Source organism: Carettochelys insculpta, chromosome 6, assembly GCF_033958435.1.
Source record: "Carettochelys insculpta isolate YL-2023 chromosome 6, ASM3395843v1, whole genome shotgun sequence".
Lineage (NCBI taxonomy): Eukaryota > Metazoa > Chordata > Testudines > Carettochelyidae > Carettochelys > Carettochelys insculpta.
Window position 1 is genome coordinate 113721269 of NC_134142.1, and position 25023 is coordinate 113746291.

The 25023-nt window shown below is 46.4% G+C and overlaps 1 protein-coding gene across 4 annotated transcripts in view; it reads left to right on the top strand.

Moving 5' to 3' along the window:
* The window catches only part of SLC25A22 (solute carrier family 25 member 22), an 85341-nt gene extending 62760 nt beyond the window's left edge, over positions 1-22581 (top strand). For 2 of the 4 annotated variants that reach the window (XM_074997866.1, XM_074997867.1), the window contains 5 exons: positions 3295-3413; positions 8190-8361; positions 9493-9647; positions 13070-13145; positions 13704-22581. In XM_074997866.1, coding sequence (XP_074853967.1) covers positions 3295-3413; positions 8190-8361; positions 9493-9647; positions 13070-13145; positions 13704-13857 — 676 coding nt within the window. In that variant the 3' untranslated portion in view covers positions 13858-22581. The remainder of the gene's footprint in view (positions 1-3294; positions 3414-8189; positions 8362-9492; positions 9648-13069; positions 13146-13703) is intronic. The other 2 variants (XR_012646040.1, XM_074997868.1) reach the window with 2 other exon arrangements.
* The last annotated feature ends 2442 nt before the right edge of the window (positions 22582-25023 follow it).

The window sequence follows — 25023 nt, forward strand, 5'->3', positions numbered from 1 at the left end:
GTGAGCTCTCTGAGCTGCTGCAAAGTGCCCTGCTTTTTGCTGGAGATGGGGGTAGGGGGGGGAACTGGGTGATATCACAGGCTGGGCTCAGAAAAGGACACTTTCAAGCCATTATTTGCTATTGTAAATCCAGCATGGCTCCGCTTAGGCCAGGGGAGTTGTGCTGAGTTTGCACCACGTGATGACCTGGTCCATTCAGTGGAGTGTGTGACAGACTTGTTAGTACAGTGTTAAGTATCGGAGGGGTAGCCGTGTTAGTCTGGATCTGTGACAGCAACGAAGGGTCCTGTGGCACCTTATTAGTCTATAAGGTGCCACAGGACCCTTCGTTGTTGTTAGCACAGGTTCCCCAGGTTCTTTGCAACCAGCTCTAACCTAAGGCTTGACAAACTCACTAACACAACTCACGGGCTGTTTATCCAGGAAGAGTAACACAAAGTATCTCGTAATCAGTGTGAGATGTACGTCCAGATACTTGCTAATTCCTACATTATTCCTTAACAATTAGTCACACGTGGCGATGTCTCTTTGATGATGGAGTCAAGCAAAAGGGTGTTGTTGTTGCTCCCTAATCAGGCAGGTTTCTCTTGGCTACCCTTGCCACAGTCATTGGAGACTGTGACTAACACCTGAAAGCCTAGAAAGGTAGGAAAGAAACTCTGCAGCTAGTAGGGGTTTGCCCTGCCTGTCAATAGAAATGGGTGTAACACAGGGAGGGGCGACACTTTTTGGAGGGTGGTCACTCCACAAATTTTGGTAAGTTCTTCCAGGCAGCACTTTTCTATTGTATTAATGGTAGGGATGTGGGGTCTGGAGGGAGTCTGGGGGCAGGAGGGGTTCTGACCTGGGGCAAGTGTGCCAGAGGGGGTGCAGAGTCTGGGAGGGAGTTTAGGTCCAGGTGGGGATCCTGACTGGGACAGGGAGTGCAAGGGGGTGCCAGGTACAGGCTCTGGTTCTGGCTGGCTGGCAGTTACCAGAGATGGCCCCCAGCTGGTGGCGCTGTGGGGTGCTCAGGCAGGTAGGCAGTCTGTGTGCTGTGATGGTCCCATGTTACGCAAAGCTTCCATACCACTAAGTGTGTGCTGGTGCCCTGGCAGGGAGGGATAGCAGGTCTCTACATGCTACCCTCATCCCACAGCTCCATCCTTTCAGCTCTGAGGATGGTGCTGGTGGCAGGTGAAGCATGAATAAGACCTGCTGCCCCCATCCCTCTCAGGGGCACACAGAGACACACTTGCTAATAGCAGCCAACCACTTGCAGGGGTGCCAGGGCTGCTGCAGGCAGGCAGACTGCTTGAGCACCCTGCTGGGCAGTGGGACACTTTTTTTCCTCTGGCTTGATCTAGGAGGGTCATGGCATGCCAGAGGAAAATACTTTGTGTGCTGAATCTGGCCCCTGGGCTGTATTTTGCCCATCCCTGGTGTAATACAGTGTAGGGAAAGCTGCTTTCTGTCCATTCACTGAAGGACACCTCTGGTGAGGGATATGTGGGGAGGAGCTTTTGTGGAAGTTTGGCATCTGGTTTTACAGACGTTAGCCTGTTCTGCAACAGACTGAGCATGGGGAGGAAATCTACTTTCCATAGCTAGGAAAGGTAACTGTTAAGTGTAGACCTGTGTGTGTGAGAATCATGTTTTTGTCGCTATCAGAGTGTGGTGGTATAAACGCAGCCGTACATCTTGATAACCCAGTTGGGTTTTGTCTCAGGGTCACCAGCAGCACCTTGGAGTAGTGTGTCCGTGAAACATTGCAACTATCAACACAGCCCCATTCACATATTAGCAAAACCATGACAACATCCCCTGCATTGGCCCCGAACACTTTCACACAGTTGTGTTTTTACCACTACTCTGGGCTGAGGGTTAATGCCCAGGTCTCTCTAGTCTGGGATTGGGCAATCAGGTTGATTTTGAAACCTCTAAGACAATCTTACAAGCAATAAGGTGTACAAACATTGCCTGACAGCCCTGAGTGCCCTGGGAACTAAGAGTTCCCTTGTTGCTACTCCCATCACTGAGGGAACCCTTTATTGGGCATCGCTGTCTCTTCCCTGGGCTATGCTAGCACTTCCTTCACTTTGCAGGTTAACAGTAGGTGCAGTCTGCTCCCCAAGTCCCTTTGAATTGTTCCCTCTTGGTATCCAGACCCTGACATTGGCAACTCACAGAAGTTTCAGACCCTGGTGCCCAAAGGTGCACTCTACTCAGTTTAACTTTAACCCCCCCACTCCTGTAAGCCCCACAGCACTGTTGGGCATTTGCACTAAAACTAAAGGTTTATTTATGAATTAATGATTTAGATAGAAACAAGAGGGAGTGGTGGAAACATTGCTTTAGCACAGTCCCTATTAAAGGACTGTGTTTTTCATCATGGCAAGTTTGATAGTAAATATCTGGGATACAGACATCTCTTGTTACTAGATTATTATATTTTCTATTTTTAATAAAGGGCAAAGTTGAGGTAACACCTCCACCCTGAGTCTTTCCAAGGTGTTGTCTACACTTACAAATGCTATACACATCAGTATAGATACTACCTGCGCTGGCAAGATGGAGTCTCTCGGCAGCGTGTGTGGCACAGCAGCCCAAGAACTGGTAGCTAGGTTGATGGAAGAAGTCTTCCAATGACTATTGCTGTGTACATGGGGACTTAAGTCATCCAGACAGTGCTGCTCAGGAAGTGGCTTTTTCTCACCTGTGAGCAATGTAGTTAAGCTACATTAAGGCATTGTTGGTGCCTTAAGGGGGCCTCATTTTGAAGAGGCAGGAGCATGGCCTATTCTGTAATGTAGGCCCCACTAAGGTCTCTTAAGTTCCTTTCTGCAGTTTTGATTCTTATTTTGTGGGGCTCTGGGTTTTTTGAGTGGGGTGAGGGATGGGCAGGTTTCTGGTTTGTTGACATTTGAAGCTTCAGGCCAGTAAAGGCTCATGGCCCTGTGGTAACTTACTTTCTGGGGAGTGCTCAGTGTATGGGGTGATGTGAACTCCTCTGCTCCAGAGCAGGTCATGCTGGGCCAAAACACCCAGCCTTTGTGACACCAACTGGCTCCTCATGCCCCCTAGACAACTTCTACTTGAGTCCCAGCTGATGGTACCTGTGCATCACTACTGCTGTCCAGGTCCCTCTGGTCAATAATTCCAGCACAGTGGGGATGGAGCCTTGTATGAGAGCAAGCAGGCATTCCTCTGAGGGACCCCCGCTGCCTCTGCTGTTCCAGAGGACACATTACTTGAAGCCAGATCCTCTGACCTGAATCTCTCTCTCTCTCTCTCTCTCTCTCTCTCACTGGGCAGGAAGAAGCTGACACTGTTGAGGGAGATGCTGGCTGGCTGCGGGGCAGGCACCTGCCAGGTGATTGTCACCACCCCCATGGAGATGCTCAAAATCCAGCTGCAGGATGCAGGCCGAATTGGTACCTCACACATCTCTTCTTTGCATGTACAGCAGGCGGGCAGTGGGGGGGATACCTCTGAGGGGACGATGTGCAGGTGGGGAGAGGGAGGCTGGGGGGAAGGAAACGCTTTCATTAGCTGTGCTTAAGCCATTGGAGGGGACAGGTGAGCAAATGAAGTGGCAGCAGCTGTGCATGCTGTAGAGATGATTGCATTGTGGTCCTGTATTATTAAAACTTATCAGTTATGCCACAGGAGAAAGGATTAACTTTCCCGTATGCTTTTCTCATGATACTTCCGCTCGGGGTGTTTCACCCCATCCCCAGCATGTCACACCTGTCTGGCACCTACAGAAGCCCTGTCCTGCAATTCATCCATTTTTCTTGTGAGGAAATGAGAGCGAGAGTCAATGAGCTTCTTTTGAACAGTGACCAAAGCTCCCCATGTGGGTCATGCTGCTGTGAGGGGCGAGGGAGGGACCGTTTCAGTCCTGCTTTTTCTGTGAGTCTCTTCATGCCATCGTCCCCTAGCCACATCATTTCTCTTGCCCCCGGCTTCCTCTCTGATCTCAGGGTGGAATTTCTTTCAGGAAGTTGAGAGGAAACTGCAGATTCTCTCATGAGTGAAACAAGGGCTCTGTCAGGTTCAAAGCTAGGGACAAACAAAGGCACATGTAGCCAGGGAGTGGAATTGGATCTAGGTTAGTCTTCAGGTCTATGTCAACACTACACAGTTACTTTGAAATAACTATGCGATTGCCTATGCTCTGCAGACTCTATTTTGAAATAAATTCAAAATAGTGGGTGCGTTATTTCAAAATTGGTAACCCTCAATGCAGGAGGAATAATGCCTATTTCAAAGTTAGATATTTTGAAATAGGTGCTATTAAGACATGGAATAGCGCTATTTCAAAATAAGCCATAATGGCACCGACGCCACTATTTCGAAATGGCACTATGTGCTGGGTGCTATTTTGAAATGCATTTTGTGTATAGCTGTGTTATTTCAAAATAAGATATTAGCTATTTCAAAAATAGCTGTTTTGAAATATCTGATTTCAAAATAACTCTGTGGTGTAGCTGTAGCCTAGGAGAGAACCATTGTTCAGTTTGGCAAAATCGGTGCTCTTTGCTTGGGAGAGACCTTGGGCTAGAATAGCAGAGGGTGCAGCAGATAAAGGTTGATAAGAAGAACTGTGCAAGAACCCAGGACTGGGGTAGGAAGTGGTGTTGCATGTCAAGATTATGTGCATTAGTAGAGTTTCAGGGAGTGGAAAGGGAGGCAATAGTGGGTAGACAATAGTGTGTCATGACAGCTCTGAGATTCATTTGGCACACTGGGGACAAGGAAGGGAGTTAGGCAAGGTAGAAGCCATGTTGCAGTCCACATGGGATGCGTTGATGGAGCAGACCACTATGCCATGTTCCAGGACTCGTGTTTTCACAAAAATATTTTAAATCGAATTCTAATAGAATTACTTGGCCCAAAAGAGCATGGGGAAAGGAGAAAGAGGTTGCTAAAACTTGAATTTATTCTGAAGCTGTACCTGGCATACCTCTTAGTTCCTAAAATCCCCTTGAGCAATGCCATCAAGTAGAGTATTAATGGTGGTGGCATAAACGCCTCTGCTAACAAGCAGCACATCCTTATTCTATTCAATGTTGCATTCTCTAATATTCAGGGTGTCTATCAAAACAAAACAGCAGTTCTATAGCACTTTAAAGATGAACAAAATAATTTATTGGGTGATGAGCTTTCATGGGACAGACCCACTTCTTCGGAGCTACAGCCCTACCAGAACAGGCTCAATATATAAAGCACAGAGGTCCAAAAATTGTTATCAAGGTTTGTGTATTTGGAGATTTTTGATGTGTGCTCTGTGTCCATTCAGTCTTTAGTGAAAAGTGTTTACAGTCTGTACTCTATACAAAGTATGTGGACATTGTTGGCACATGATGGAATATGTGACATTAGTTGAGAAACAGAAGAATGTGCCCCTGATTCTGTAATTTATGTGGTTAGGTCCAGCGATATCTTCAATAGGTCTGTGTACAAAGTTGGCAATGGGACTAGTTTCAAGGAAAAGTTCCAGGATTAGTATTACTGTGGTTGCTAGCGAGAATCCTCATGAGGTTAAGAGGTTGCCTATAGGAGAGAACAGCCCTGTCATCTAGGGCCTTCTGGAGTGCGGCATCATGATTTAGGATAGGTTTTAAGTCTTTAATGATGCGTTGCAGTGGTTCGACTTGAGGGCTGTAGGTAATAACAAGTGGTGTTTTGTTATTGGGTTTTTTGGGCCTATCTTGGAGTAGCTGGTTTCTGGGTGTTCATCTGGCCCTGTCGACTTGTTTTTTCACTTATTGCAGTGGGTCATTAAAGTTTATGAATGTTTGGTAGAGGTCTTGTAGTTTTCAGTCTCTGTCAATAGGATCAGACCAGATGCAATTGTATCTCAGGCTTAACTGCAAAACGAGGGATCGTGTGGTATGTGCAGGATGGAAGCTAGAAGCATGTAGGTAAATGTAGCAGTCAGTGGGTTTCCAGTAGAGAGTGGTATTGATCTGGCCATCAGTGATTTGTACTGTAGTGTCCAGTACATGTGTCTCTAGTGTGGAGTTGTCAAGGCTGAAGATGATGGTGGAGTGTAGATTGTTAAAGTCTCTGTGGAATTCTTCTAGCGTCTTTTTACCATGGGTCCGAATGATAAAGATGCCATTGATGTATTGTAAGTAAAGGAGGAATAATAGGGGATGAGAGCTGAAGAATCGTTATTCCAAGTCAGCCATAAATATATGAGCATATTGTGGGGCCATGCAGGTGCCCATAGCAGTGCCACTAATGTGGAGGTATAATTTATCCCCAAATTGTAAATAATTGTGGGTGAGAACAAAGTTACATAGGTCAGACACCAGACTGGCTGTGGTAATGTCAGGAATGGTGTTCCTGATGGCTTGTAGTCCAAAGAATGAATGGACATAGAGCAGACCTCAAAAATCTCCAAATATGCAAACCTGGCAGCCAGCACTTTAATGGAATGGGCCATTCTGTTAAAGACCTGAGAGTTTGTGTTCTGCAGAAGAGAGACTTTAACAACCATCTACAGAGTGAATGCTCAGAACTAACATTCATATTCAAATTCGACCCATTAACATGTGGTTTGAACAGGGACGGCAATTACAGCAATTACGTGACCCATTACAAGGACTCTTTTGCATACTTTGATGTTTGATCTAACACTTACTTCCCCATCCCTCACCCCTACCTCTTGCTCTTCTATCTGATTTGCCAACCATGATAACAATTTTTCTGATTTGTCAACCTTGATAACAATTTTTGGACCTCTGTGGTTTATATATTGAGTCTGATATGGCTGTGATCTGAAGAAGTTTTGATATGGCTGTGATCTGAAGAAGTGGGTCTGTCCCATGAAAGCTCATCACCTAATAAATTATTTTGTTAGTCTTTAAAGTGCTACATGACTCCTTTTTTGTTTTGATAGATGACCGACTAACACAGCTATCTTTTTACTACTATTCAGGTTTTCTGATTTCCATTTTTTTCCCCTGAGGTCTTCCGCTTACCTGTTTTAATGCAAACTTTTCCATGTGTGTCCGTGTGAGAAACTATTCAAAGGGATTAAAGGCTGGTTCAAGAGTTTGGGGAAAAAAAAAAAGATTACCGCTTCTGTGAACAGTCCAGGCCTGTTGTCTCAGTGTTGAGAGTGTGTATGTATGGCAGCTGCAGGACAGTCCAGGATTGACATGCCCCATCTACTGATCGAATGGTAGAAGTGCATTAGGGTTTCACAGGTATAACGGGAGAAATTGTATCAAAACCAAAAGCAGTCAAGTAGCACTTTAAAGACTAGCAAAATAGTTTATTAGGTGAGCTTTCGTGGGACAGACCCACTTCTTCAGACCATAGCCAGACCAGAACAGACTCAATATTTAAGACACAGAGAACCAAAAACAGTAAGCAAGGAGGACAAATCAGAAAAAGATGATGATCATCTTTTTCTGATTTGTCCTCCTTGCTTACTGTTTTTGGTTCTCTGTGTCTTAAATATTGAGTCTGTTCTGGTCTGGCTATGGTCTGAAGAAGTGGGTCTGTCCCACGAAAGCTCACCTAATAAACTATTTTGCTAGTCTTTAAAGTGCTACTTGACTGCTTTTGGTTTTGATAGTATATAGACTAGCATGGCTTACTCTGTTACTATTCAACATGGGAGAAATTGTAGTGCATGGATGTAGGGTATTTTATTTCAGGGCACTCTTCAGTTTTATGATGTATAAGGGAAGAAAGTCTCTGATCTCTTATTTTTAAGGGGGCTTTGGTGGCCTTTCCCTTCTGAAGACCTATGTCCCAATGGGATTTAAAATCCATGTATCATGAGGCTTAGAGCAAGAGATCAGTCTATAGTGGTCAGTTCTCTGCACCACACAAGCGTGGCACGATTGACCACGTCTGCTCAGAGAGACCCAGGAGTAGAATGCAGGGGTGATGTTTCAGATCAAGACTGAGGTGCGGTGGCAGAGCTGGCTTTGAGCCCAGGATTGAGGGAGGCATGCTGCAGGTCAGGATGGCTCTGCTGAGGTAGAAGAGCTTCCAGGATGCGTGGCTGGCTGTAGCCTGTACTGTTAGTTCCCCCTCTGATCATAATCTCTTCACACCACAAACCTCTTCCTTTCTGAAACACCCAAGCCCCTGTGCAGCCTTTGGTCTGGTGCTGTGTCATAATTGAAAGTTGGTTTTCATAGCACCTGTTTGTAAATAACACTTGGTTGCTACCCCCTCAGCGGCCCAGAAGAAGCTAATGGCAGCACAGGCCCAGCTCTCCTCCACCACCGGTGCTGGGGCAGCAGAGTCAGTAGTGGAGACACGGACCACGGCAACACAAATCACCAGGGAACTGCTTCGGAGCAAAGGCATCGCGGGGCTTTACAAGGGCCTCGGGGCCACGCTGCTAAGGTAGGTCTGTGCCTGCTGACACTCTGAGCAGCTTCATCTGTAAAAACTGAAGTAATCCTCCCAAACCCTGCCCCTTGCAATGGTGCTGCTGCTGCATTTGGGGGCTATTTACCAAGCACCTCCTATGAGCATCTGGGTTGCTAACAAAAATGTGCATGTCAGGTGTCTGGTTCTCCTCTTCCACAGAGCCATGGGATTCTGGAATGACAGAAATGGGGTACATGAGTGGAGAATAAGGCCCCCTAGGATTTTTGTGTTGGGTGGAGAGAAAGAGAATGAGAATTCCTGGTAACCCCCTCAAGTCTATATAGGTTCTTGTACTACACTGATCAGTGTGATAACTGAAGAGATGTGATTGATGATCTCTCATCCTCTGCTCTTGAGGGAAAACGTGTTCAGGAGGGTGCCTTGTTCAGGTAGGGCGTGTTTGTTTGGCTTTGTTCTGTCCAGACACATGTTGCTCTGTAGTCCTGTTAGAGAAGGCAGGAGGCTATAGAAATGCACGTTACCCTGCGTGTGGAAGGTGGTGCGGCTTCGGACCAGCCCATGGGAAAGTTCCCTTTTCCATGCAGACGAGCTCTACCGTTATGTTAGAGAGGTCCACTGTGCCACGTCTCTCTGCTCCATGCCCAGAGCCTCAGGCGATCTGTCAGCTATGGAGGGGAGCCTTGAAAATGAGGACCGAGTGCCCAAGCTTCATGGGATGTTGTGTAGGAAGCCAGCGTAGAGTGTCTCTTCCATAACTCGGATCTTCTCAGGTGACTGATCTGCTAATTAAGTGTTGGTAGTAACACCTAATGGGAGGGGTAGCCTTTGTGTTCTTTAATTAAAAAAGAAGAATTCTGGACATGCTGGGCTAGATCCTCGTCTGGAGTAAATAGGCAAAGCTCCCTTGGCTCTAGCAGAGCTGTGCCATATTACACAGGCTGAGGACCTGCCCCTCAACTCTGTCTGTGGGATGTAGAAGCTGCCCCCTCGCACATCATTCCAGTAGCTGGGAAAGTAGTCTGGCCAGGCCTTGTTGTCCTGTGAGGCTCTGAGCCCTTCCTGCTGGGACTCTCTGCTTGGTGTGGGGGTGTGGCTCTGCTGACCACTCTTCTCCTTTTCTCCTCTTGCCCCCCCTTCCCCTAGAGACGTTCCCTTTTCCATTGTTTACTTCCCATTGTTTGCCAACCTGAACAAGCTGGGCCAGAAGAGCCCTGATGTCAAGGCCCCGTTCTACGTGTCCTTCCTGTCCGGGTGTGTGGCGGGCAGCACGGCTGCGGTGGCTGTCAATCCGTGTGATGGTGAGTCCTGAGTGGGGAGATGCTGCCAGCCGGAGGGTGGTGAGGAGGAGTTTTACAGACATGTAGTGGTGGAACTCCTGACCTCTCAAGGGCAGTCGTTACGGTGGATCGAGTGAGCAGGAGGAGGACCTCACCACTTACAGTGGCTCTGTGTTGCCATGATGTTGGTATCCAATACTGACATGGCCTTGTGGTCCCTTGTAGGGTAATACGTGGCTTGGGGATGAGCATAGGGACAAAGGACTCAAAGGGAGTCTTTACCCCTGGGTTGCCAAGCACAGGGGGAGTTGGGGTAGAAGATGACTTGTGTGTATGGGGATATCCCTTATCCCCCTACCCCACCTAGGCTTCCCACTGTGTAGTACCAGGAGAAGAGAGGGCTCTGACAGGGCTCATCTGCCCAGGAGAGGGCAAGTGGCAGAGTCTCCCTTTCCTCCACACAGAGAAGTAGGGGAAAACTGGAGTCTCTCTGCCCCTCTGGCAGTTAGAAGGAACTACAGTAAATTCTTTCATATCTGGCAGCGTGGGACTGGGAGGCTGCCAGATATTTACATACTCTGGATGACAGAGTGATAACTACAGCAAAACAAGATTAGATATTAAGAAACAAACAAAAATTTATGCAGAGTACTTTATTTACCAACAGCAGTAGAATTTGTACACTGCACACCTATACTGGGTTTGCTGTATTTGTGTTTACTTCCACTGTGCTGTACCTATGGAAACCATAACTAAAACTTACTTATGGTTAAAATACCGGTTATCTGAGAGTTCCAGATGATAGAATGCCAGATAGGAAAGACTTTACTGTAGCAAAGAGATGGTGCAGTAAGCCTGTGAGCTGCCCAGTGAGACGCCATTCCTCCTTCTGTCCCCTCATCCCAGATTTGGGGCAGCCTCATGTCACCAGCCCGGAAAGAGGCCCAATAAGGAGATCTGTAAAGTTGCAGCATAGCCCCGGCTCAGGAGAAAGAGCTTGCCCACCGCTTTTGGCTGGGAAGGAGCTTTGCTTTCCTGTTACCTCAGCCCCTGCTCTTGGAGAGCTCGCAGCATCTATGGTGTGTGTTAGCCTGTCCCCTCCATCTTGTTTAATTCAGTGCTGAGGGCCAGCTGTGGCCATTTTCAAGAACTGTGATGGACACGTTGCTGTGCACAAACTATCGTGTGTGCGCGCATACCTTATATGGATTCAGGCTTATGTACATCCAGCATGAGCTCCTGGGACAATGCCTCAGAGTCTGTTAGACAGTGTGTGCCTTCCAGTAACACCACTTGGCCTCACCCCTGTCTCCAAAGCTAACCTGTTAAAAACAATAGGAAGTAGTTTTCCTTCCCATAATTGTCTATTGCCAAGGTTTTTTTTAAGAGTGACTGGTAGTTTTTTCTTTTTTTTAATTTATTTTATTTTATTTTAGTGTCTCAGGTTTTTTTGGGCTGCCCACCTGCAGACACTTTAACAGAGCTGACTTTCAGCCGGTCCTGGGCCTTTAAAAATCCCACTCTTTAAGAGGTCTGGACAGCCGTAAATCACACTTAGCTTGGAAAATCTCATTCTTGTTGTGCTTGTGGGAGGGCAGCCAACTGTGGGGAAGGAACAAGTTCTGAGCTATCTAGAAAAACTAGATGTACACAAATCCATGAATCTGGATTTAATGCACCCGAGGGTACTGAGGGAACTGGCAGATGTCATTGCTGAACCTTTGGCCATTATCTCTGAAGACTCTTGGAGATTGGGGGAGATACTGGATGACTGGAAAAAGGCAAATGTAGTGCCCATCTTTAAAAAAGGAAAGAAGGACAATCCAGGGAACTATAGACCGGTCAGCCTTATGTCAATCCCTGGGAAAATAATGGAGGGGACACTCAACTAATCCATTTTGGAGCACTTGGAAGAGGGGAAAGGGATCAAAAGTAGCCAACATGGATTCACCAGGGGCAAGTCATGCTTGACCAATCTGATTAGCTTCTATGATGAGGTAACAGGCCTCTGTTGAACATGGGGAAGTCAGTGGATGTGATATACTTTGACTTCAGCAAAGATTTTGATACGGTCTCCTACAATGTTCTAGTCCATAAGTTAAGGAAATATGGATTGGATCCTTGGACTATAAGATGGGTGGGAAGCTGGCTTGATGGTCAGGCCCAACAAGTAGTGGTCAATTGCTCAATATCTGGATGGCGGTCGGTTTCAAGTGGAGTACCGCAAGGCTCAGTTCTGGGGCTGGTGTTGTTCAACATCTTTTATTAATGACCTGGATGAGGGACTGGATTGCACCCTCAGCAAGTTTGCAGATGACACAAAACTAGGTGGAGAGGTAGATACGTTGGAGGGTGGAAAGAGAATCCAGAGTGACCTGGATAAATTGGAGGACTGGGCCAAAAGAAATCTGATGCGGCTCAACAAGGAGAAGTGTAGAGTCCTGCACCTGGGGTGGAAGAATCCCAGGCATTGTTATAGGCTGGGGACTGACTGGCTCAGCAGCAGTATGATGGAAAGGGACCTGGGTTATGGTGGATAAAAGGCTGGATATGAGTAAACAGTGTGCCCTTGTAGCCAAGAAGGCTAACAGCATACTAGGGTGCATTAGGAGGAGCATTTCGAGCAGATCTACAGAAGTAGTTATTCCCCTCTATTCAGCACTGATGAGGCCACATCTGGAATATTGTGTCCAGTTTTGGCCCCCCACCCACTATAAAAAGGTTGTGGATATGCTGGAGCAGGTTCAGCAGAGGGCAACAAAAATGATTAAGGGGCTGGCACACAAGACCTATGAGGATAGGCTGAGGGATTTGGGCTTGTTTGGTTTACAGAAGAGAAGACTTAGAAGTGATTTAATAGCAGCCTTCAACTTCCTGAAGGGCAGCTCCAAAGAGGAGGGTGAGAAACTGTTCTCAGTGGAGTCAGGTGGCAGAACAAGGAGTAATGGTCTGAAGTTGAAGAGGGAGAGGTTTAGGTTAGATATTAGGAAAAACTACTTCACCAGGAGGGTGGTGAAGCATTGGAATGCTTTGCCTAGAGAGGTGGTGGAGTCTCCATCCCTTGAGGTTTTTAAGTCCTGGCTTGACAAGGTCCTGGCTGGGATAACTTATTGGGGGTTGATCCTGCTTGAAGCAGGGGGCTGGACTAGATGACCTCCTGAGGTCCCTTCCAGCCCTATGATTCTGTGTGCTGACCTGACATCCATTTGCAAAAGAAGAGGTAAGGTTTTCCCTAGTTTTCTGAGACACTGATTAATCTCCTCTCTGGTCATAGTTCCAGCAATCTGTTTGGCTTTTCTAGTCTCTAAATGATCATTCTTGCCTACTAAAGAGCTATGCAGCAGCGTACAAAGCATCTGGCTGAAGTTTTGGGAAAAAGAAACAGAGGCAGCCCAGGCCTGATAGTAACAGGGTTTTTAAAACTTCTCCTTCTCTGTCCTCAGTAATCAAGACAAGGCTGCAGTCCTTGAAGAGGGGAGTGAATGAGGACACATACTCAGGAATCCTAGACTGCACCAGGTAAAATGTCTCCTCAGGGGCTAGCAGAAAATCCGGTTGCAATGCCTCTGTTCTAGGCATCTTCCATTGCTTGCTTCTTAGCAGGGAGTTGCAGTACCAAGGGCTTCTTTTTAACTGTTTTACCCTGCCCTTGAGGAAGCCAATGGAGCAGGTGATCCCTTCTGCCAGAGAACCCCAACTGCTCCTTCTTCCCCAGAGGAAAGCAATCACCTCTAAAACAAATACCCTGCCCCAAACAGAGGAACCAGGAACTGTGGAGTTGACCAGGAGTGTTGCTATTGCTCTTGGTTGTTCTGTGACAAAGTGCCCAGATACTGATACAAAATCTTAAAGTAGATGACGGTGAGATCTGCAGCAGCTGGCATCTGGGAATGGGCCCGCTGTCAGGAGGAGAGCGTGGGAGCTGGGTGGGAGGCCAGCAGGGGGAGCACCGACTTCCCCTGGTCCAGGACCACACAAGTCTCAAGGGTTTCAGACCAAGGAGGTGCAACTTGTATTACCGGCAGTGGGTGGGCTGAACGTATGCTGAGTCTAATGGGTTTATCTGTCTCTCTGCAGGAAGATCTGGCAGAAGGAAGGCCCTCTGGCCTTCCTGAAGGGGGCGTATTGCAGAGCCTTGGTCATCGCCCCGCTCTTCGGCATTGCACAAGTCGTCTACTTCATAGGCATCGCAGAATTCCTCCTAGACCTGCTTCCAAAGCGCCGGGATTAACCCTCGCGCACTCTCACTGCTGGTCAGAATTCCTCCTAACATTCATTGTTGTCCTCATCAATGGTGTCAGAGCAACAGCACAATGAGTTAAAGCAGCAACCTCGAGGGTGAAGGCTGTCTCCAAACAAAAGCCCCTTTCACCTCTCGATATGCCCCCGTCCCATCCAGGACAATACTTAATTATGCATAGCTGTTATTTTTACTTGTCATTGTTAAACATTGGTTAGCATGGACTGAGTTCATAGATCTTCTGAGCAACCAAACCATCCACACCCTCTGAATTACCAGGTAGCCGAGAAAAGAGCGAAAGAACCAGACTGTTCTCCCAGCCCCTCTCCTGGCATGCCAGGCCTCTGAGAAGAAAAGGCCCCCCCACACACCTTCTGAAGAGGGACCCAGGTCAGTAGAGGCGGCAAGTAGATGTCAGAAGCAAAAAAGTTTCTTTGTAAGGACTTGTCCTAAAGCCCATGTAAAATGAGATGGACTTGGATGAACTTCGTGGAGACCACAGGAGGAGAAATGGTTCTTAAATTTCCTTCAAAGAGAATTCCCTTCTACATAGGGGCTGTGGGGCCTTTATTGTGTGTGGGGTGGGGAGCATATGCTGCACCTGCTTGCATTGTGTCTGTTCAGTAAGCGTATGTCAGAGGGATCGTGTGAATGTCTTCAGGTGCATCAGCGTTCAGCTATGAGCTACAGGCGGGAGAGGGAGGATTTAATGACATGGGATCAAATTTTTAATGATGCAGGGGGGAAAAAAGCCCAATCCAGTTACATTCCTTACATCAGCCCAACTCTGATGTGTCAAGTGGTTGCTGTACTCAGAGCACTGGTTGTCTGTCTCTTTTGGCGTGTCTCAAAGAGGCCTTCCTCTCCTTGCTTGGGGTATTTGCTCTCAAAGACTGTTGAAAACCTGGTCTCAGATTCAGGCTTTTGTGGTTAAAGATCACGACAGGCCACATCCTCAGCTGGTGTAAATGGTTGTAGATCCATCAGCTGTCTTGAAATCAGTGGGACAATCATTTATACCCTTTGAGGATTTGGCTGAAAGTACTTGAAGGCTGAGTTGGCAAGTTCCTTGCCCAGACCAAAATTGAGATGTGGAAAAGAAATGAGGTGAAGGCATCTGCTTTACTTCCACAGGGACCTAATTCCATGTGCTGTACCTCTCCACGGCCAGGTCTGTTTTTGCTGTGATGTCTCTGTGAGGCTGAGAAGGAAGTACATACAGGGAGGCTGTATGACTGTACTTGGATTCATGCCGGCATGCATCCAGTTGTGGTGCTGAGGCTATCAGCCTGACTTGCTGCTCACTTTGAGGAGCTGGCCGTTGACTGGCAACTCTAGACACACAAGAATTCTGTGAAAGGGACACTGTCAAGCTAAAAGGTTTTAACAAGCCCCAAATCCTTTCTTTGCCTGTATTACCCGTATCACTTTGAATTGTCATAAGGGTGAGAACTAAAACCGTGCTTTATTGTTGCTCTTCGCTCTGCTTCAACATTTAAACTAAATTGGTCAGCATCACTTTTTATTTTGTCTGTCACTTTCTGCTTTCCCATCATTAGCATCATGGTGATGTTTACTTGTATTGCAGATGCAGGAGGTGAATATTTAATTTAAAAAAACCCACTGCTTCCATGTCAAATCTGTGTATTTTAACACTATATTCACATTTCGTTAAACTTTTTCTTTGTCAAACCCAAATTGGAGGTCACCTATCCTGATTTGTGTACCTTTTACTGTAAAGGTGGTTGTTACACAGCTAAGTTCTCGCTTTTGCCTATATGAAATATAAAAATGACTCTTTACCCTATAAAGGGAAGGGAATCTGACTTCTCTCTTTATAACAACCTGGTCTCATCAGTACTATGATGCTTTTGTCGCTCTGAATTTTTCTGAGCTGCATTTAATGTTTGCTGTTTTCTTCCATAGAGTAAAACTCTGGCTACTTTCTGATGGATGATGAAGGCTTGAAAGGTACAGAGGGATTGTAAGGAATTTTTTTTTCTGGTTGGTTTTTGCATGGAAAGTGCAGATCCCCATCTAGGCTGGAAAAGCGATAGTAGAAGAGCAAGTGAAGTGTGTGATGGCATAAGAGAATGAAAGTCGAGCCATTGATAGGGAAGGAATTTTTAGTCACAATTTTCTCTGTGTGTTAACTCCTATTTACTGTGAATGATTAACTTGTATTTCGAAGAAAGTAAGACTTTTACTCCATCAGTTACAGTGTAAGAGCTCAGAATAAACATCTTGCTAGACTCTAAGAGGCCCAATACTAGGGAAACCCAAGAGCTGAAATTACTGATCTTTAGACGGTAAAGAGAAAGTGACCTTCTCTTTATAAACAGGTCTTCTCAATGCATCATAAGGAATCGAAAAGGAACACCAGCCTAGGTTTTTAAACAGTCCTGTGCAGCTTACTTTGGTCCTTTTGCATTTCTTGGCAAAATTTTCATGTTCAGATGTTGGACCAAAAGAGGTGAGGGGAGAGCCAACATACAATGCGTGAGACTTAAAATAAAGGGTTAAAGATCATGGCCAGTAAATATATGTCAGAATGAAATGAGCTCAGTAGTAAGCACAGGTTTGAAGCAGCCCCTCCCTTTCAGATATATGCTGCTCTTACCAGGGATATCTGTGCTCCCAGCTGTTTGCTTTGCCCCCATTTGGTTTCAGAGTAATGTGGCTCAGCGGTGTTGTTTTGACATGATGATCGGGCATGGGAAAGGGCCCAGAAAATGCAACTTTATGGCCTCAGGCAAAGATCTGTGGAAAATATCCCTTCGTCTTCCATCCACCCCCAGGTTGTTTTTCCAATTTCAGTAGAGTCCTGTGTAATATGTCAGAGACAAGCCTCAGCAAGCTGAAGTGGTGGGTGCTGGCGAACCCGTCCTGTCCCATCCTAGGAGGCAGCCTTCTTTTGGGCTGAGACACTTAAGGATTGACCTGTACACTTCTGAAGTGGGGAGCAATTGCATCTGCCTGAGATCTGTCATTTCAAAGGGCGGCCCCTGGCGTTGCTGCAGGAGCTGCCTCTAACTGCTGACCCTGCAACCCATGAAGTCAGAAAATCTTGCATTAGCGTTTAACAGCTCCCTCCCTGCCTTAGGGCTAGACTCTGTACGTTCCTGGCAGGGCTGCACGGTGCCACCCATGAATGCTGCAGGCATCCCTATTGGTTCTGATCTTTCCAGCCATGGAATTGGCAGCCGTAGCTCGCTGATTACAGTGGGATCAGTGGCACTGGTGTAGAAAGTGCATACAGTAGCTGTGGGTGCCAGTGGCTAATAGCCTTGTGTGCACAAGGCCTTTGGGCAGCTTTAGGGACCAAACTGTGAAAGTTTCCATTTAACAGAAGCTCGACGCCCTGCCAGTGTTACTGCATAGAATCCAGTCTATTGCTTTTGCACAAAGTACCTGTTATTGTCCCCGTCTGATATGAAATGCACCTGGAGTTAGTTTTTGTTTTTGTGAGCTGCACTATGAATCCTCTTTAGCTTAATTCTGTCCATCTCAGAAACAGATTTATCTGAGCCAAATTGAAACCATTTAGCAAATCTGCCCAATGTAGACAGGCCTTTAATCGCAGGCTGTGTAATATCCTTGCAATTCAGTGAATCTTTGAAGGCCAGAATCCCACATGAGATGGGAAAATGAAACAGAGGTCACAGCATTTCAGAGGCTAAATGCTTCATTTTCCATACAGTGTGGGCACTGAACCAGTCACTGTAACTTCCTTGCCTACAGATTCTTTCCATGATATGCCCTGAGCACAGATTACAGTCTCCAGACTTTTTAGACTAGATGATAGACTCAGGAGAAGTTGTTTGTTACTGACCCTCAGGGAAGGGAGTAAGTGTTGCTGTGTAGAGGGTGGATCACAGGAATGGGAGCTGGGAATCCTAGGGTCACCTGGCTCTGCTGATAACTCCATGTCCAGGGAGATAAGGGGAAATCTACTTACCTAGCTCACAGAGTTTAATCTATTTGCATTTGTCTTTTGAGATCAGCAGCTGAAAGGTGCTACAGAATACAAACTGGAATGAGCATTCAGGCCCAATTAAATAATATGGATTGCAGTATCTTGGGGGAACCTGACCTGATGCGAGAATGATCATGTGAAAGGTAGAACAGGACCATGCTAATTTACATCAGCTGAGGATCTAGCCCTTACTTTGCAATTAACATGCCCAAGATAGAAAAAATACTGGAAAATCTGTATCCAGTAATACGTGGACCAGTATTTCTTCTGGATGTATTGATTTTTTGCAAGAGGTTCTCTAGGTCACTGTAATGAGACTGGATGTGATATTCCACTCTAGCCTAATGCTCACTTGTTCAAAGTCTCTTCTGTGCTTGAAATCTCTTGCATCCCTGTAAATGTCATGCAGAGCAGAGCAAGCTGTTGACTAGCCTGCCAATAGTGTGGATACTTTTGGGAACCTTACGTGCTCTATGGGCTTTTGTAGGATGTCTGCTGTTTGTCCTTAATGGACTTTGAGGCATGTGACACACTACATTTGTGTTTTTTGTTGTGCACTCACCAAAAAGGGAGCCATGGTCTGGATTTTTGTGTGTTTGTGTGTTGTTTTGTTTTTTAAAGCAGCCACATGAGTGCAGGTTAATAATGAATGGAGGCCATTGTATGAAGCATGTGGCCAGGAAGTGGAAGGGGCACAGAGAGGGGGGCAGTCATGGTGCTAGAGGCTGGTGGCGATAGAGAAGTTTGGTGGTGTTTTTCAGCGCGTAGGGTGTGGGGGGTGACTACCGCGTGCTAGGAGGGAAACATGGAGCATTCGGTACCTGCAGTTCCCATGAACTCTATGTGAGGGTGAAGGTTCACCACTGTAGCTGGTCAGAATGGGCTTTTTCAGAATGAAAAATTGACCAAATAATTTTGTTTGGAAATGTTGCTGTGGGCCTCCTGGGAGTCACAGTTTGAGAGCTTCGTGCTTCCGTGGTCCTGTATCCATTGGGCACCTTGGTCATACTACATCTCCTGTGATGTACAGGAGGCTCTCCTCATGGTGAAGAGGGTTGTGTGCATCCTAGGAGCCCTTGGCCACAGAATATTGTGGGCGATATAGTCTGGCTGAAGAGCTTGGCTCATAGAGAAGAGAAATATGGCACCATGAGGGCATATCCTAACTGAAATGTTTTCTTAGTGGGTTTTTTATTTATTTTGGAGGGTGGAGGTGTGTAGTAGTTAAGTTTGGGGGCTTTTTTTTTTTTTAACAAAACTATTAAACTTTCCATGGATATGTAATGGAAAGGTGTTTCTGTGAAAACGCAGGTTTCCATCAAAAACTGTGGGTACATTTCTTTTTTCCTCCTTTTTTTTTAAAGAATCCCTGAAAGTGAGCTCCATAGAAGCTGGGAAGTCTATGAAAGCCTCTGATTGAAAAAGGGAAGTAGTGAACACAAGGACACAGAGCAAGAAATAAAGGGGGAGGATGTTTGGAAGGGATCTGAGTGAGGGTTGGGGGTGAGAATGTGCCACACTGACAAGAGCTCTGTAGGCCAGCGGGAATGGAGTGGAGGCCCAATGCTGCTTAAATAAGTACAACGTCCACAAGAGGGGGATGTTGCTGGGAAGCTCTTCTTGGGTGCTGGTGATTCTAGGGACTGGAGCCTGATGGGAAACAGCAAAGGCAGGTACAAAAGCTTTCACCAAATGGACCCCACAAAGGGTAATCGGTCTTCTCCTTGTACATGTATGGGAGGAGTAGGCTGGCACAAGGGACAGGAATGTTCTGCTGGACACTTGTAGGATGGTGTGAGCTGTAATATCGAGGTAGCTTTGTGTACAGCAAAAGGTTTTCCTTGAATTACTCACACAGCATAATCTATGGTGAACATTTTGGGGTTCAGTGTCAGGAGGTCGTGCCCATCAGTGAGAGGGTCTGGGTTTCTACTTGGTGTATTTGCTAGCTTACACAGAGCTTTGTGTTCGGTTCTCCAACAAACTGTTATTACCTATGCTCAGCCCTGACTGACCCAGAGTCCACTGTTGGAACTCGCCATGCCATAGGGAGAATGGGAAAGGAATGACTTTTCTCTCCTTCAGCTAGATTCTCCCTGGCTCCTGCCTTGGTATGGAAGGGGGCCTGCTTTTCTCTCAGTCTCATACTTTTAAGAACCATGTTGAGCCTCAGGAGCAATTGGTTAGTGTGATACCTGGAGTCTGACACTGGGTTCTATGAGCTCTTGGGCCTACAGGCTTGGCCTCCCCTAAGGTGACAATAAAAATTGAGCTCCAAAGCTGCCTCTGAGGAATCCTGTTGATAAACAGGGCACTCCATTCCCCAGAGCTATCACCCACCACCTGGTCCCTGAAAAATTAATGAAGCCAGGTGTGTAAAATGCTTTCTGGTTCATAGTAGAATTGATAACAACAGCAGAGTCCTGTTTCCGTGGAAACAGGACTTCACTCCCTCCTATCCTACTATCTCTACCATGCACCAAGCTCTTTGAGGCAAGTCCATTTATCTTCTTAAGAATGAGGGACCATAACAAAATGTCCTGTACATGATTGTGCCTGGGGGACAAGGGTTTGCTGCCCTTGGTATGTGTAGCAAATATTTTAAATGAGGGTGTATGGAGCTGGTTGGGATACTTGGATGAGCTTCATGCTAAATGTGCTCCAGATCCCAGCTGGCTGTTCAGACCGTGCTCTCTGGACAGCTCAGTCTGTTGAGTGTCAGCCAGAAGCTGCTTTAGAATTGCAGTTCTGGAAGGGAAGCAAAGAGCCCTGAGATTTCTTAAAGGTGCAGCTGCATTACAGCCTTTTTCAGGAAACTAAGATCAGTGTCTTTAATTTCTTCAGAGAAAAAATTAACCTAGTTTTGGACGTGTCACACTCTTCTTTCCAGGAAACTACAAATGCTGGAAAATGTTCATTGATAAAGCTACAACCAGAGAAAACCACTGCCACACCACGCCAGGGTTTTCTGTGTCCATTTGTGGGTGGTCACCTTTTCTGAAAAGTGCTAGACATGGTGCCATTGCATCTTGGGAAGCAAGGGATAGTCTGAACTTTAGCCCAAGAGCTGGGAACTTATGAGTGCAATCTCCACTCTGATACTTCCCTCCTCCTGCGACCTTGGTCACGTCACTTCAATATGCTACCTTTCATTTTTCATCAGTAAAACAGATCACGTCTCCTATTGCACAACAGGTTGAGGCTGAATTAGTTTTTCTGTGTAAGTGCAGCCTACAAGTGCTAAATGTTAGTAGTCCTAGACTAGACTGACAAGAGGCAGGTGTAGGATTTACCGTAGTGGAATGACCCATAACAGGCTGGGAAAAACATGACTGTTCTTGACCATACCTAGGCACACAGCAAATTGGCAATAGGCCAGGCACCAACTTGGCCTCACAGCACAAATTGGGAGGCCTCATCCAAAGCCTGGGAAGTCTCCCACTGATTACAATGGGCTTTGGATCAGAAGTGTGGGAGAAAGGAGGAATATTTTCGCTACTGAAATAAAAGAATGACCTGAACAAATCCAAGGAGAGGATGCTTAGACACTTTTCCTTTTGCCCCTGCTTGTGCCTGGGAGGCTGTCCTGTCCTAAGCAATTCCCTTGCAGTGATCCAGACACAAGGCACACATCTGCTTCATGCACCCAGATGCGTGAACAGGAGGTGTGTGTATGTGCCAGCGCAAAATTGGGCAGTTTGTGTGTGGGTATATGTGCATGCGTGCTTTGTGCGGGTGTCTGTGCTGTATTTAATGTGTGTTTGGGGTCATCGTGCAGCTCTGTGCTGTATTTAATGCGTGTTTGGGGTCATCTTTTTTAAGACATTCTCTCCCCACCTGCCTAGGGAGGGAAAGCTAAATGCACGATCCTTCCAAAGCCCAGTGGAATCAACGGGACTCAGTCCTTCCGTTATCTGCAATGGGTATTGGACAACACCAAGGAGACCCAGCAGCATATGGTGGTCCTCTGTTTGCATCACCCATCTTTGCTCCCCAAATGTGGTCCTCTGTGTGGCATCCCCCGTCCTTCCAGTGTTGAAGTGAATGATCCCTGCTATAGAGTGCATTAGTATCTGTGGTTCGGTGCCTGAGAGTCTGTCGGCTGCTCCCCGGGCATTAAGGGAGCTGAGCTCAGATGTCAGGCTGCTTTGTCGTTCCCCAATTTTGCTAATATTTGCTGTTGTACACTAGGTACTTGTCAAGTTTAGCATCCCCAATGCTGGAATAATTTCCATGTTGTTCTAAGCACACACCGGGACCACCTACTCATGGAGAACTCATCTTCTCATTTCCAGTCCTCTTGATTTTCTTTGTGTAGTTCTTGAGCAGTACCTAATCAGGAACATGGAATAGATCAGTAGGTTCCCATGTAACCTATCCCATTCAGCAACACTAATCTCAGTTAGCCGTCTTTTGACAACTGGACTATTTTCTGTGTAGAGTTATTTATTTCTTAGTATTAAGAGACTCACATTCCATCCTTTAAAACCCAGCTTGTTCAGTTCCGTGTTCCTTGTTTTTAATGTTTGCCCATTGCCAGTGTGTTTAAACTTTTGCTGTTTTCTTCAAAGGGTACAGTCTTGGACTGTTAGTGGTTTTTCAGTAACACTGTATAACATTGTATCCCTTTGCTGTAGGATCCTGGGCAATACCTGTACTGTTTAAAAACTGCTGCTTTAAGGGGGAAAAATATTCTTTTTTCCTATTTGAAGGGTTTTTAACAATATTGTAATGTTTTGTGCGTGTATTGTCTTGTAAAATAAATATTCTAAATATGACTGGATTTCCTCTGTTGCTGGCAGGGGGGAAGTGGGCGATGTGCTATTTTTCTGCATATCTGGCCCCACTGTCGTCATCTCTGAGTGCTTTGGGTCAGTAACCGGCTTTGAGAGAGATCTGTGCAGTAAGAAAGGGTTCTGATTTACCAGACAGGGAAGCAAGGCATGGGGATGTCTGTGGAAGGAGTAGGAGCTGAGCCTACATCTCCTGAGTCCCAGCTCAGTGCCCTATTTTTTGGCCTATCTTTCCTATCCCTCCTGCTATTGATCTATAATTAGGTGGCTTTTTATTACTTCTTTTTATGCTGTTTCTTTTGTTACAAGGGGCGTTGTCTGAGTGTGTGCAGGAAGAGCAGCTGAGGGGTATAGGGATTTGAACAACGGTAGCTAATAGCACAGCACGTATGTTCCTAATGTTTCTGTGTGTGGGGTGTGTTCCTCTCTTTACAGAGGCTTGGCCATATCACAATCACTGCATGGATAGGCATGAGCTACAGCTGACATTAGGGAGGCGACTAGGTGACGACAGCACTGTCTAGTAGTCAGGACGCAAGACTAGGAGTTGAGAAACTACTCTGGTTCTAGTCTTGTCTCTGCGGCCGATCTAGGGATTGACCTGAGCAAGGTGTATTTGTGCTTCTGTTTTCCCTCAAATCTGTTGCCTGTCTGGTTTACGTGGATTGCGGACTTGCCAGAACTGAGGCCGTCTCTCACAAGAATAGCCCATAGAAGCCAGTGGGGCTACAGTAGCACGAGACCAGAGTCAGATCTCCCTCCCTCCTGAGTGATGCTCTCTGCGGAAGTAGCAAACCCACCCTGTATGTTCTCTGACAAAAATTCTCTGCTTCTCTCCATTGTTTTCTGCCACCTTCTGACCAATAGCAGGTTTGCAGTCCTAGCCCCCTGCAGGCAGTCACGCTTGACCAAACTACTTGAACTGGTGGGGATTTCAGGCCTCTCTAGCTGGTGAAGTAGCAGAACTATACCAATCTAATTATACAGCTCCAGGCATGCTGGTGTAGTGCCTTGTGTACACTTAGTAGTTACACCAGTGTAACTACACCCATTTAATTAGATGGCTACAATAAATGGCAAAATTGGCAACCCCGTCTAGTCAGTCCCTCACTTGTAATCATTGGGCACTTTACACATACGTAGCAAATTCCTCTCCTCATTTGGTTAGTTGCTCATCCCAGTTGCCCAGGCTTAAAAAGCAATTCTCATTAAGAAAAAGCTACAGTTACCCAAATGGCCAAATTCCCATTATCTTGGGTGAGGTAGGGTTAAGCTCTACCTAGCCTCATGCAGTTCATACCACTTTTCCCCATGGTGTTAGAAGGTCTGAAAATAGCCTTCCACTGCCCTGAATACCTGGAAAAATAGCTACACAGGTCACAGTGGAAATGCTTTCTTTCCTTTAAAAGCACATGGCATTCAGTCTGTGAGACCCACCCATGTAGCTATCGGTCAAGGTGGGACTGTTCCCCTCACCCAGAACCTCATGAAAAAAGGGTGTCCCTGTTAGTCACAGCAGGAGCTCTATGCAGCCAGGATGTAGGTACTTCTGCACTGGATTGACAAGCAATGGTCTGTGTGGGGGTGAGGGGGAGGTGTCACCATTCTGAAGATATTCCCGCATCTTAGTCTCCCCCCCCACCGCTTCACCTTGTTTCTGACCAATCGTCTCCCCTGAGATTGTGTACCTCATTCTGCCATGATTGTAGACTGCACACAGTAACTGAGATACCTTTTAAGCTCATGGGGCTGACCTGGAGGGGTGAACCAGTTTCACCTGACCCTTTCTGCAGTTGAATCAATACTCCTGGGCTCCAACATGCTATTTTGCTAGCACTTGCTCTTTGAATGCGCTGCATCAGCAAGGCCTGTCCTACTAATGGCTAGTCTCAGAGGAGCAGCAAATGAATCCAACGTATAGATGCTCTTCCATGCTTGATGGCATAATGAGGGATTTTCTAAATGCTAACCATGCAAATGCCATTCAAAATATTCTCCCTCTAGTGTTCAGTGCTCCGTCTTCCTCTTAAGTGTTTTAATAACAGTATTTATAACAAACTACAAAACCGAGTAAGCAAAGGCCAAGCCCAGTGAACGCCCTGCATGGATTTATGCTCATATGAAAGAGGTGAAGAAAATGAATAGAGGCCCTAAATACAATGGAGCCCTGAGCATGCAGGCCAAGTCGGGGTTTATCATGGGCCTTACTGGCTCTCAGGTATGCTAAGTTATGCTGCAGAGGAAGCTGGAAGGGGACAGACATGTACATCATTGCATCCCCCATGCCTCCATTGATACTCCCAAATGATGTAAAGTTGGTATAAGGTCCTGCTAGCAGAACTGGTAGAGAGTCATGGTCAACATGCCCAATTTCTGCTTCCTACCAGC